This window comes from Falco peregrinus, chromosome 1 (genome assembly GCF_023634155.1).
Source record: "Falco peregrinus isolate bFalPer1 chromosome 1, bFalPer1.pri, whole genome shotgun sequence".
NCBI lineage: Eukaryota > Metazoa > Chordata > Aves > Falconiformes > Falconidae > Falco > Falco peregrinus.
Window position 1 is genome coordinate 60,616,640 of NC_073721.1, and position 12,764 is coordinate 60,629,403.

Genomic DNA, 12,764 nt, shown 5'->3' on the forward strand with positions numbered 1-12,764 from the left:
TTATAATTGCTGCTGGGACACAATTCTACACTTTCAAACTGTAAGAAGATGTAGTTTAACATCTCTGTATGGATAACAGGGGAAAAAAAAAAAAAGGAAAGCACGGGTGGTGTCCAGCCTAATATCAGCAATTTAATGAAAATATGACAAATATATGTATTTGAACAGCGAGGCAATGGGCAATCCCTGATACAAAAAGATGATGTAATCTGAATACAGAGTGAGGACTCAGCAGTAGAGTAGAAACAAAGAGAGTAGTTGAAAGGTGAAGAGGTATTACCCAATAAAAGTTCTTAATACAGATTTGAGGACAGGAGAAGAAAACAATTGATAAAGGCCTTATGGGGGGAAAAAATTATTAAATAGGGGATCTACCAAAGTAGGAGGGACCTTAATGAGAGCTAAAGGTGCGGAGATGGCATTCGTGCTTGAAACATCTCAAACTATTTCTGTGTTATCTTTGTCTACAGAAAATGACAATAATAAGTAATATATCTAAAATGGTTAGTGTTCAGAGATGGAAGATAATTTGCATAGATCAGATAATAAGCCTATTTGTCTCAATAAAGCAGTCACAGGAATGGTAATCAGATGTTTATGTAACATCTTAAAGGCAGCTAAGAAATCCACATGATGGACAGATTCATCTTGTGGAAGTCACCAGATTACTCTGCTGTGCCTCAGAAACAGGAACATCTAAGGCCTCCACAAAGTTATTATGTCAGTTAATTTATAATACCACGGAAGACTGAGTAATTTGAAATAACTGTAGGCATTACATAACTTCCTCATGGTAATAGATTGTGTGAAGAGAAACACAGTAGAACAAGGGACTTAACCTTTCTGATGACATTTTCCTGCTGTCCAGTCTGCAATGACAAGTGTAGGCCAAAATGAGTAACCTCCAGATGTCTGTGAAGTCAATGGGACTGAAAATCAACACCAAGATACTTAAGACTGTGAAAACCAATATGTAGTGAAGAACACTAATAATAATTTCTGAGGCTGACCAAAAACTGTTTACCATTTTAGGAACTAGAGCAGAATAGTGAGCGTAACTGAGAGTGAAGATAGATATTGGAACCATACGTATGAAAATGAGACATGCCATTGTAACCCTGATGCTGATCAGGAAATGCAGCAGCCTTGTCCTGCAAACCAATCCCTATGAGTTAACTCCAGTGTAAAGGCTTTCCAGGCATATCTAAACATAATCTGGAGACTTACCAAGACATGCTGTTTGGTAAGCTTTATGAACAGCTGCCATAGAAGAATCTGTAATATCTGACATACAGAAAAATACTTGCATTATGAGCTGTGCAGAAGGACATGTCAGATATCAACTTGGCTAGAATTAAATGGAATGGAGAGATGGCTAATAGGGAGGGAATACACAAATAACATTGGCAAGCAGTTGGCTGGAATGCTTGAGGTGAGACACGTGGGAGTAGGGCAAAGACGTTTTCAGAACGTACAGCCAGTGACAAGGTTAAGATCTATTAGAACGGCGCAGGAGGAACTGGGAGCTACTGCACAAGACCATCTGAAATGTGAGGCAGTAGAGAAGGCTCTGTATTTCAGATGGAAAAACAAGATTTAGTAGATGAATGTCAGAGTGCTTCAGTTTTAGGAGCAGGGAGCACTCTTGAAGAAATGATGGCTTTGGGGTTCCGGAGGTTCACAGGGCTTGTGCAGCGTGCTGCTTGCCTGCTTATTGCCCCTAAATCCATGAAGCTGCTGTCTAATGTCTTGACAGTTTCCCCAAGTGTTCCAGTTACAGGGATTACCTACTCAGTTTGCTTTTTATAGGGTCACAGTTTTCAGCATTGGTTTTCTGTCACCACTGACTGCTGAACCATTTTTCCTTATCCTTGTGCACGAGTATGGCAGAGAATAGAGGTAGGAGAACAAGGTGAATTCTGAAGAAAATAACTTTCTGCAGTCTTGCATTTCAGCTCAAGTTTTTGCAGGTCTTTCTCGCACTGGTAACATAACTGTCACTTTGCTGATGGGAAGTGCAGAAGAACGTCTGGCCTGAGTGTTTTAGCTCTTTCACCCTATTTTAGAGGGGAAAAACTGTGAAGCCATGTCTGCTTATATAGTTGAGGTGAAACCATTTGGGTTATGTAAATAGTTGGTTTGTTGCAGGAGATGTGCTTGCCCAGAAGGTGGGGAGCTGTGAAATGGGAGACTTGATCTTTATATCCGTGTGTTTGGGAGAGAGGGTTTGAGTGAGGGTATCGGTTATTGTAAGAAATGGGACAGTCAGCTGTAAACACCATGCTTCCCTCATGTGTTGGGTTTATTTTTATTTTTTTTTTCCCTTGGTATTGTTTGTTTTGGTAGAAAATCCCCCCCTGAAGCGGAAGAAGGGCCCAGCCCCTAAGATGCTGGGAAATGAAGTGTGCAGCGTGTGTGGGGACAAGGCCTCCGGCTTCCACTACAACGTGCTGAGCTGTGAAGGCTGCAAGGGCTTCTTCCGCCGCAGCGTCATCAAGGGTGCACAGTACGTCTGCAAGAACGGCGGCAAGTGCGAGATGGACATGTACATGCGCCGCAAGTGTCAGGAGTGCCGGCTGCGCAAGTGCCAGGAGGCGGGCATGCGGGAGCAGTGTGAGTGCAGGAAACGGTGCTGGTGGGACAGGAGGTGTGCTGGGGGCAGGCTGGGGACCGATGGCTGTAAGGGGTGTGGGGGGGGTGTGGGTGCTTGGGGGTCACACGTGAGCTGTGCAGGCTGCATGCTGGAATGTGTGTGGGAGTCACCGAGAGTTTAGCGGGGATCACGTGGAGAGGTGAGGCTGTTAGTGGAACACCACTGGTCTGCTGTGAGCCCCAGCCCTGCTGTATTCCGTGTAAGAGCTCGTGGAACATAACACAAGAGGAAAGACTCACAACTAAGAGTTATGCATTCCGCAGTATGCCGTCAACTGTATCGATAAACTTGAGCTTCTGTCTGTCTTGTGATCGGGACTGCAAGGTGGGGCACCGTGCTCCTTGAACAGCAGAGAGACGGGCACTTTTCCTTTGCCTCACATTGGGAGATTGTGACAGAGGTCAAGGGCAGCACCGCAGTACTGCAGCTGTGTTGCTGTGTTTGTGCAGACCCAATCTCATTGTTCCCTGTAGTGAAACATTTTTTTTTTTTTTTCTCCCCCTCCCCTTACATAAGCCGTAAGGCTGCTGTTTCTGAGTGTTCAACAACGTTCCTCCTCACACATTGGGAACAGCCCTCCTCAGCCAAGGCATCCAGGTTTCATCCCTTTGCTGGCCCAGATCAATCAAACGGATGCTCAGTTAATGTTTAATCTGTGTGAATCTCCTTTTCTGACATCCAGCACTCGGAGAGGAACAGAGTGTATTGCAGAAACATTCTATGAAAATACTTCTGCAAAAAACAAAGTCCCACTGAGCTGCACCAAGGAAACACGCTATTCATTTTTTCTCAACATGAAACATGGCACACCTAACATACATAATCAGTATCTTTTTCACACTGGTTTGTAGCAGCATTATGTATGCTGTCTTTGCTCCATTTCCCCCTGCTTCCAGGAGGAACAAAACAGATGTATTTGAAAAGCTATGTAGTAAGGCTGCCTGTCCACCTTGCTACTCTTCTGTTGCAGACAGGTACCAGGGAGCATCACTGTTTTTCTGCATTTACTCATTGTCTTATGTTGAAGACAGCTCAGGAAAATCAGGCCAAAAGAAATTTTTGGGTTGTTATGAGCAAGTGCTTGGCAGTTCTTGTCAATGCTGTAATCTCCTGTCGTGGTTTAACCCCATCTGGTAATTAAGTACCACGCAGCCACTCGCTCACTCCCCCCTCACCCCAAGGGATGGGGAGGAGAGTTGGAAAGGAATGTAAAACTCCAGGGTTGAGATAAGAACAATTTAATAAGTGAAACAGAGTAAGAATGAAAGAACAGTAATAACAATGATGACAGTAACAGTTGTAATGAAAAGGGGAAGGGAAAGAATAACATCAGGGGGAAAGGAAGAAAGGAACACGTGGTGCACAGTGCAACTGGTCACTGCCCGCTGACTGATACCCAGCCAGTCCCCGAGCAATGACCTGCCTGCCCTGGCCATCCCACTGGGTATATATACCAGGCACGGCGTCCCATGGTATGGAATACCTCTTTGGCTAGTTCGGGTCAGCTGCGCTGGCTGTGTCCCCTCCCATTCCTTGTGCCCCTCCAGCCTTTTTGCTAGCAAGGCCTGAGGAACTGAAGAGTCTCACATCAAAGCCATAGCACAGTGCCGCACTAGCTCCTAAGAAGGTAAGTCCATCCCAGCTGAAACCAGGACATCTCCACTGCAAATTTGTCTTGTTAATCTTAACAAAAATTGAGGGCTTTTTTTCTCTAGCTGTTTCACTTGGAAGGTCATTCCAGAACTTCCCTCTATTAATTGTTAGAAAAATTCTTCTAATTCCCAGACTGAAGTTACTCATGGGCAGTTTATTGTTCTTAAGCCAGTGTGAACCATGAGGTTAAATAGTTCCTTCATGGAAAACCAAGTAACTTGGATTGCTTTGAATTTAGCATAGTGTAGAGGCTTGCACATAGGCAGTTTTCCAGATTCAGTAATATCTGGTAACTTGTTACTCTGCTATGAGTTCTTTGTACATCTGAGTCCCAAGGTGAGGGACTGTAATTCCTTGGATCAATTACTTCCCTTTTTAAGCACTGTGACTAGCATTCTCTAATCTTACACATTCCCCCTTAATTTGGTAATTGTATTTGAACATCCTTGCTGTTAGAGTTGTAATTTTTGCTTGTGTGTGTACCTGTGTGCACATCCTCCCTGTTGGAAGTTGGGGATAAAGGTTACTCTTAGTTTGAGTGTGCTGTGTTCTTCATCTTTTCCTTCAATCCCGTGGACTCTATATTTCAGAATGCTCTCTCACAGTAGTTCTCCATTTCTTGTCTTCATGTTTAACATGATTCTTTTAAGAACTGCAAGCATATACTTGTTCAGCTTTGGGGCCTGCCTTCCTCTGTAGCAGCCAGGTTTCCTTGCTACCTGTGCTTAAAAAATGGCCAAAGAATCTTTCAGCACTTTAAAAATCTTGTTTGAAAAATCAAACTTGATTTTTTTCATCTTTGTTCCTGAAGATACATTTGGAGTTTCTTTCCAGTCAGTCCCTTTTCTGCTTTTTGTTTGTTCATCACTGACTCGCAGGATGATTCTCTTGAAGATAATTTTGAATCCAGGTATGTCTGGTAGTTTCCTTGGTTAGTTGGTTGGTTGGTTGATGCAGCTTGCAGATAGTTTTCGCAGCTTTGACTTAAAAAGAGAACAAATCTCCTCTATGTCTGAATCAAGGAATTCTTCAGTTAATTTAGTTACACGCTGTTAACAGGTTTTTGCATTTAAATTAGCTAGTGAGCAGTTGGCCCAATAAGATTTTTCACTACATGTGCCTCTGAGTTGTTTTATTCCTTACAATGTTACATCTAAATGGTACATCCTTTGACTTCATGACTGAAGGAAACTTCTAGCCCTACTCCTGAAGGACTTGTGGTGTTCAGTACGTTTTATACAGAGCTGTGCTTTTATTATCCATCTTGCCGTATGCTGCTGCTCTACGGTCTCCTGCAGATGGGCTCTGTAGAAAATTTTCCATTTGCTCTTGAACTCCATCCAGTTCTCTGACCTGTCAAGAGGAAGATGAAATGATGCAAGCTGTTACTTTAGCAATATCGGCAAAAAAACACAATGGCAGGATAATATAAAATACAATGGACACACCATGGCATGTGAAGAGAGCACCTGTTGGAATCTGTTACAACATGACATTTTGGGGAATTGTTCAATGGGAAAGTCGCTGTTGTCTTTCTGAGATCTGCAGGGCATCATGAAGGGAGCTTCTGCCCTCTGTGAGCACTTTGCCTGACAGTATGATTAAAAGAAAGGCAATGGAACAACTTAAAGTGGGGAAAAGAGAGAGAAACAAACGATAAGTATTGCTGTCTGTTGTGTACACTCTGATATGCCAGATACAGGCAGCTGTGATCTCTGCCTCTCCATCCACAGCATGCTGCCCTGTGTTTTGGGTGGTTTCCAGTGTGCTCCTATGTCATGATTGATCTCTGGCTATTCCTGCTTTAGATGTTCTGTCTGAAGAGCAGATCCGACTGAAGAAACTGAAGAAGCAGGAAGATGATCAGGCTCGGACAGTTGTGGTGCGTCCAAATCCTCCGAATCCACCAAGCCCTTCCCACAAACTGACACCTGAACAGTTGAACATGATAAAAAAGCTTGTGGCCGCTCAACAGCAGTGCAACCAACGCTCATTCACAGACAGGCTCAAAGTGACGGTAAAAACTCTACCAGTGTACCCAAATTAAGAAAAAGTGAAGTTTGGGAAGTCGGGGTTGTGGATAAATCATTTGGGAGAACAGAGATACTTTAGCATTGCATTTGTGGGCTGAAGTTCTGTACAATAGCAGAATAGAAAGAATAGCCAAGGATGATGTTCCAATGTGTCTCATGCTTCTTTCTCTGTTCACTTCATCTTCTCATCTTTCTGCTCTGGCTCCATCTTTCAAATATATATAAGCTGTCTCTTCCCATTCCCACAGCCATGGCCCCAAGTTCCTGACCCTAATAACCGTGAAGCAAGGCAGCAGCGTTTTGCTCACTTCACAGAACTTGCAATTATCTCTGTGCAAGAGATTGTGGACTTTGCCAAGCAACTACCTGGCTTCCTGGAGCTCACCAGGGAAGATCAGATCGCTTTATTGAAGACATCTACCATAGAGGTGAGAGTTTGGCTTCACCACAGTACATAGTGGCAGAGATGAAAGAATTTGGAGTACCCACCTGGAGGACTGGTTCCATCCCGGGTTTTTTGGGACGGCAGGCTGAAGGACCTCAGCTATGGGACCATTACTGCAGTGCCAGGCTATGCTGGCAAAGGGCCATGGAGGAGAATGAGGCAAGAGCCTCGGTAGTGGGAAAGCAGGTATTTCCCCCTTCCCAGAAGCAGGCACCACACAGGATGCAGCAGAATTTACCTTGGAATGTTTAAGCATTCTGAGAGAAACTGCTTGGAGGGGTTTTGTTTGTTGTTTGTTTTTTGTTTTCAGAGATGCTCTAACACTCAGTGAATGATCAATGTTACAATGGTCTTTCCTTTTTTCAAGTCAAGTACATATGTTTCTGGTTTCAGGTGATGCTGTTGGAGACATCTCGGCGCTACAATCCAGAGATTGAGAGCATCACATTTCTTAAGGACCTGAGCTATAATCGGGATGATTTTGCCAAAGCAGGTGGTGCATTAGATTGATGTTTCTTCCTTCCCCGTGTCTTGTGTTCTTTCCTCTTTTCCTTTTTAATGTGGACTGCTGGAAATAGTATGTGGGACCTTAAAGCTGAGGTCACAGGTGAGAGGTTTAGAACAGGACCAGACCAACAGCCCCACAAAACTTTTTTTGTTTTTAACATGTGATAGTAGCTCAGTTCTTAAGGTTTTTTTTTTTTAGGTGTGAACTTGCTTTGGAAAATTAGAACTCTAACAACCTGAAAATCTAGCTGTAATAGTGCACTCTTGGGCTAGCAGCTGGTGTGAACTTCCTTGCTGGTAGAGATCTGATGTGGACATGCAGTCTTAGAGCTGTATCAGCTCACAACAAATCAAACCCTAGGCTTCTCTCCTTTGCGAGTATATCACTTGCTAATCTGGATACATGCTTTGAGTGATAACATTAGTGTGATTATGGTTGATACGAAGTCTATCCTGTGCAGTGAAGATCCCTGCAGGGTGCTTCAGATATGTCATCAGTTAGTATATGACAGCCTGTGATGATGGGATTTTGGAAGTCTGTTTTTCCAGGAGCAATGAGTGTCTGTATTTTCAGATGAAGTAACAAGAAGTGTGTATCTTCAGCATTTCTGAAAATGAGACTGGCTTTTCTTCATGTCATTTTTTGATTCCTTGGGTAGCTATTTAACCATTTATACTACAGATGGCTTTTATAAAAACTTTCCTCTTTGGTGCTCTTCCTGGGTAGCCTTTTCTTCAGATTATTAGAAGGCAAAAATGAGGCACTCAGAAGATTCCCTTTATCTTGTTTGTCCTTCTCTGATGTGGTTGTACTGTAGGAAGTTAGAAACTTGGATGCTGTTTTGGGTGAAGGGACTAAAGTTTTCAGCATGATTGTATAGCACATAGCACAAAGACCTGATTTGACAGTGGCCTTTGTATGTTACGACAATAAATATCGGTGCATTTCTGCCTGACTGCATTTATCAGAGGGATTGGAAACCTAAGTCAGGCTCTGCCTCAGCTCTCCCAGCTTTTTGAGCTGAAGGAAATGGCATAGTTCAGACTCCTTGGAACTGCGTATTTTCAGCTCAGATGGACTGCAGGTGAATCTGGACCATGGGCTTAAAGTTTCCTTTGAAAGCAAGAAGGCTGCTGGGTTTGAAGGAGGTGATGGTATGAGAACAGAAAGTACAGATGTGTTTGTGGGCTTCTGAGTTTTTGATGGGCTTGGCTGATGTCGTCTTCCTTTAGCTGTTGCCTAGTAATGTGCTGTGGGGCATTGAAGGCTCTAAGACAACCTACAAATAGCATCACTTTACAGTTAGAGCCTGACTCCTCAGCCACTGTTGTTGGTGCTCGCCTGTAGTGGTGGGACGTAAAGGGAGGTTTCAGCCGCACTTGGAACGTAACGTAAGGAGTTTGTCCTGCCTGCCTGCCCTCCCCCCTCCCTGGCGTACTGCAGTGGGTTTCTGGTAGCTTATTCTGTGGGAGGGAGGAAGAGAGAGGGAGAGCAGACAATTGCCATTGCCTCACCTTGTTCTATTCTGTTGCAGGTCTGCAGTTCGAGTTCATTAACCCCATCTTTGAGTTCTCAAAGGGAATGAATGAGCTACAACTCAACGATGCTGAATATGCACTTTTAATCGCCATCAACATTTTCTCTGCAGGTAAATCCAGGGAGATCTGAAGAGCTGCAGCAGTGAGTCAGAGGGCAAAGAAAGTAGAGTTGAGGAAGGTCACAAGCTGAAGAGGAATAGTAGAGGCTGTATAGGGTCTAGTGATAAAGGGAGGATGTTACTACTTCTCTTTAGGGTATTCATTATATTCTGAATTTTCTAGTGCCACCTCCAGAGGAAATCTGATTCCCCACTGCTGGAAAAGTGTATAGAAAAATCAGCCAACATGTATCCTTTCTCACTTAGAAATTGCTGGTTTGGCATGTCTCTGGTATCTCCTCTGGTCACGCAACGTGAGTGACATCTACTGGTTAAGTGATGCTTGATCTCTTACTCTGGATGTGAGATCAGTACCACTCTGGGCCAGGACAAGGCTTTGCAAAGAAGCCATCTTTCGTCTTTACTTCTGTTTTCTGTCTTGTGACCTGAAAGATGAATTTTTAAATTTTTTTTAAAAAAATTTTTCTAACTGGCTTAGCTGCTGGAGAGACTTTCCCATTCCCTCCTGAATGGGTAGCTTCTCATCTTCACTGGGACGGGAATGTGAGACCACACACACTTACATAGTGCTATTTGGTCTCTCTAACCTTCCACCCCTACAGGAGTTGGATCAGACTCCCCACATGCAGTAGACATCACCGAGTAATAACAGCTACAGAAAACTGGCATAGTTGCTGCAGTCACAGATGGCTCTCCCAGCTGTGCTGGACGAATGCTAGATGAGGTTTTAGGGAGAGACCCTACTGAGGGACTGGGGTTAGGCAGGGATGTCGAGTCTAGTGAAGCTGCCTGCATCAATCCGCTTACTTCTAACCTGCCTTTTTGACAGACCGACCGAATGTGCAGGACCAGTCCCTGGTGGAGAGGCTGCAGCACACCTATGTGGAAGCCCTTCATTCTTACATTTGCATCAACAGACCAAATGTAAGTGCCTGACCAGAACATCTCCAACAATGATGTAAATTGATTTTAACGTGTTTATGCAGGCACAGTTCCTGCAGTACTGTCTGTACCAGGTCTCTTGGTGTCTGTACTGTCCTGCTCTTCCCTTCTGTGGCTGTTTGGTAGTAGCCGTAAAGGCAGGATTTGTGAGCTGTCACAGCCTGCTGTCCTGTATCATGTTCCATAGTTTAGCCAGCATGGAAAGTCTGGAGTTTTGGGATATGGTGTAGTACTAGCCTTCCTCCACACTGTTGCTTCCTGGAGAATGCCAGGTTTAGAGAAAGTGAGGATTGTTGTTACAATGCATCATCTGGTGTGGTAATTTTGTTTTGTTTGTTTTTTCAACAACATTTTAGTGTGAATTTATTAACCACCTGTCTGTCTGTCTGACTCTGCAGGACCGCCTGATGTTTCCACGGATGTTAATGAAGCTGGTCAGTCTTCGGACACTAAGTAGTGTCCACTCCGAACAGGTGTTTGCCCTTCGGCTGCAGGACAAGAAACTCCCACCCCTGCTTTCAGAAATCTGGGATGTGCATGAGTGACTGCATGCTCCCAGGGCACTGACGTACCGACATAAAGCCATCTCCCAGCCTTTGCTAACGAGAAGCCAGCCTCCCCTCTCCAGAGCACTGAACTCTGGGCTAGGCAGTGCAGGGAGTGATGAGCCTGGGGTTTCAGTGTTGTCATGAGACTGCGCAGGAGGCAGCTGGGGTAGATCAGGTGGGGGGGTTGGTTTCAGTGTAGTGCCCATACCCCAAAGGAGTAACATGAAACATCTGAAAACGGTAGAAATGAAGACCTTCCCCCCACACACATACACCTCTTTATTCAGAGTCTTTCTCTTCTCTAAGCATGTCCTGAGGGTTTGCTCGTTGATCCTCTCCTCTCTTGTTGATTATGAAAATGAATTTGCAGAAACTTGCCAAACTCTACTGAGAGTAACCCAGCTCAAAAGGCTTCTGCAGGGTCCCCAGTGTACCTGGATCTGAGGAGCTCAGGGAAGTCAATGTGGATGTTCTAGGGGTTTCACTGGGATTCCTGCAATTAAAATCTCTTATATGTGCTGCCCTTTACAACGATTGCAAGAGAAGTTAGCTGTTATTTCTTTATTATGAGACTTCATCTCTAGAGCTGCCCTTTCTTTCCAGCCCTCCTTTGGAAAAACAATTCCTGTAATGTGTAGTGCCCTTCATCTAACAGGGAGGCCCTCTGGGTAGGGAACATTTGTACATCAGAAAGATGTCAGGCATTAAGTAGTGGGTTTTTTTAATGTAACACATGGCAGTTTTATTTCATGGTGGTTCTCAGCCAGCTCACTTTACCTTTGATTTGCTAACAGCTGGAAAACTTTAGTTCAAAAGAAATCAGGGCGTAGATTTTTATCTTTAGGGGTGGAATAGAGGAAAGATAGGTGGGAGGGACTGGTACCTAGGCAAGGTAGGTGTGGTGGAAGGCTCTTAAAAACTTCCAAGAATCTGGGGGATGTGGTATGTGTTCCAAGGTGGGTGTGAAGATGTATCGGCCAAGAAGAAGAGGACACACTGCATTCAGTGAAATATGTGGGCATTGCGTAAGCTATGGGCTGCAGGAATACTGGGTATAACCAGATCCACTTGCGTCTTCTTCCTTTTGCCAAAGTCTTTCCAAGGTACTTGCTCAAGGTTTTAGTGACAGTCATGGGATATGGAGGTCCCTTTTGTATGAGAAGTACCAACTGCTTTAGAAGGACACTTCCTTGGGTGTTGTATCCTTTCTTCACTTTGGGCACTGTGAAGTCCACACTGGATTTATGCCCCAAGTTCTTATATATCCACATCCGTAAGTATTCTAGGATTTACAGCAATATCTTGTCTGACAGAAGAGAAATATACTGTTGCAAAACATGTTCCTTATTTTCCAAGAAGCAGCATCTTATGGCTGATCTCAGAGATGTAACCTTAAGTATTCTGGTGGCTTGGTCTCATGAGTCTTCTCTGTCATAAGGGTCTATGTTTGCTTGCCCGGTGAGCATCCCAAGAGCCTAGGTTCACATGGCTCGATTTTTTTGTTTGTTTGTTTGTTTGTTATTTTTGGCTGTGTATCTGAGCGCTATGCCCGTGGTGAGGGTATCGTGTCCATTTTGCACTTGAGGTTGGTCCCCTGCCACTGGCCTTCACTCTGCACCTTTGTAAAGCACTTGTAACAATCTGTAAAATAATCTGTTGTTTTTTATAACTCATTGCAATTGCAAAAATTCTTGTTTAAATCTGTATTTTTAACTAATCTGTTTGAGAAATGTTAATGTTTATATAAAAGAATAAAGCCTAATATGGGATTTTGACATTCTCTGATGTGTTGTCATTAGACTGGAGGAGGGTGGAATGAGTCCTTGATGTAACAAACTTAAAGCTAGTAAGAAAGTGAGTATGTAGGCTGGGGAGAAGTGGTGGGGAAGAAAAATAGCAGTGCAACCCCAGGCAGTTTATTTTGGCCTCTAGTAGGAGATTTTAGCTTGCTATGTACCTTGCTGTGTGCCAGAGCTGGCAAATAGGTTAAGTGGATTAAACGCATGTCATGAAGACCATGAATTATCCATACAAAACTCATTGTGATTTGTACAGCTACATTCAGAATTTAACCCTTTTATTCCATGTGCTCTGCTCCATTTTCTGCATGTTGTGGCTTGCTAGAATCGAAACAGGAGTCCAGTGTGCCCCTGGCAGTCGGGTTTCAGCAGGATTGTAGCTGATACCTGGATTGAACGCATGAGAAATGATGAGCATAGCAGAAGCAACAGGAGTAGCTGTCCATAGACGATACCTCCAAGGGAGAAGGGGGAAGCAGAGAGCTGTCCAGCATGAGCTGCTGCCGAAGCCTTGATGATCCCCTGC

At 44.0% G+C, this 12,764-nt stretch overlaps 1 protein-coding gene across 5 annotated transcripts in view; it reads left to right on the top strand.

Annotated features, from left to right (window-relative positions):
• The window catches only part of NR1H3 (nuclear receptor subfamily 1 group H member 3), a 31,882-nt gene extending 19,668 nt beyond the window's left edge, over window positions 1–12,214 (top strand). For all 5 annotated transcript variants that reach the window (XM_055797670.1, XM_055797659.1, XM_055797651.1 and 2 more), the window contains 7 exons: window positions 2,347–2,613; window positions 6,115–6,323; window positions 6,588–6,767; window positions 7,178–7,277; window positions 8,827–8,940; window positions 9,779–9,873; window positions 10,290–12,214. In XM_055797670.1, the coding sequence (XP_055653645.1) occupies window positions 2,347–2,613; window positions 6,115–6,323; window positions 6,588–6,767; window positions 7,178–7,277; window positions 8,827–8,940; window positions 9,779–9,873; window positions 10,290–10,436 (1,112 nt within the window). In that variant the 3' untranslated portion in view covers window positions 10,437–12,214. The remainder of the gene's footprint in view (window positions 1–2,346; window positions 2,614–6,114; window positions 6,324–6,587; window positions 6,768–7,177; window positions 7,278–8,826; window positions 8,941–9,778; window positions 9,874–10,289) is intronic.
• Window positions 12,215–12,764: the final 550 nt, after the last annotated feature.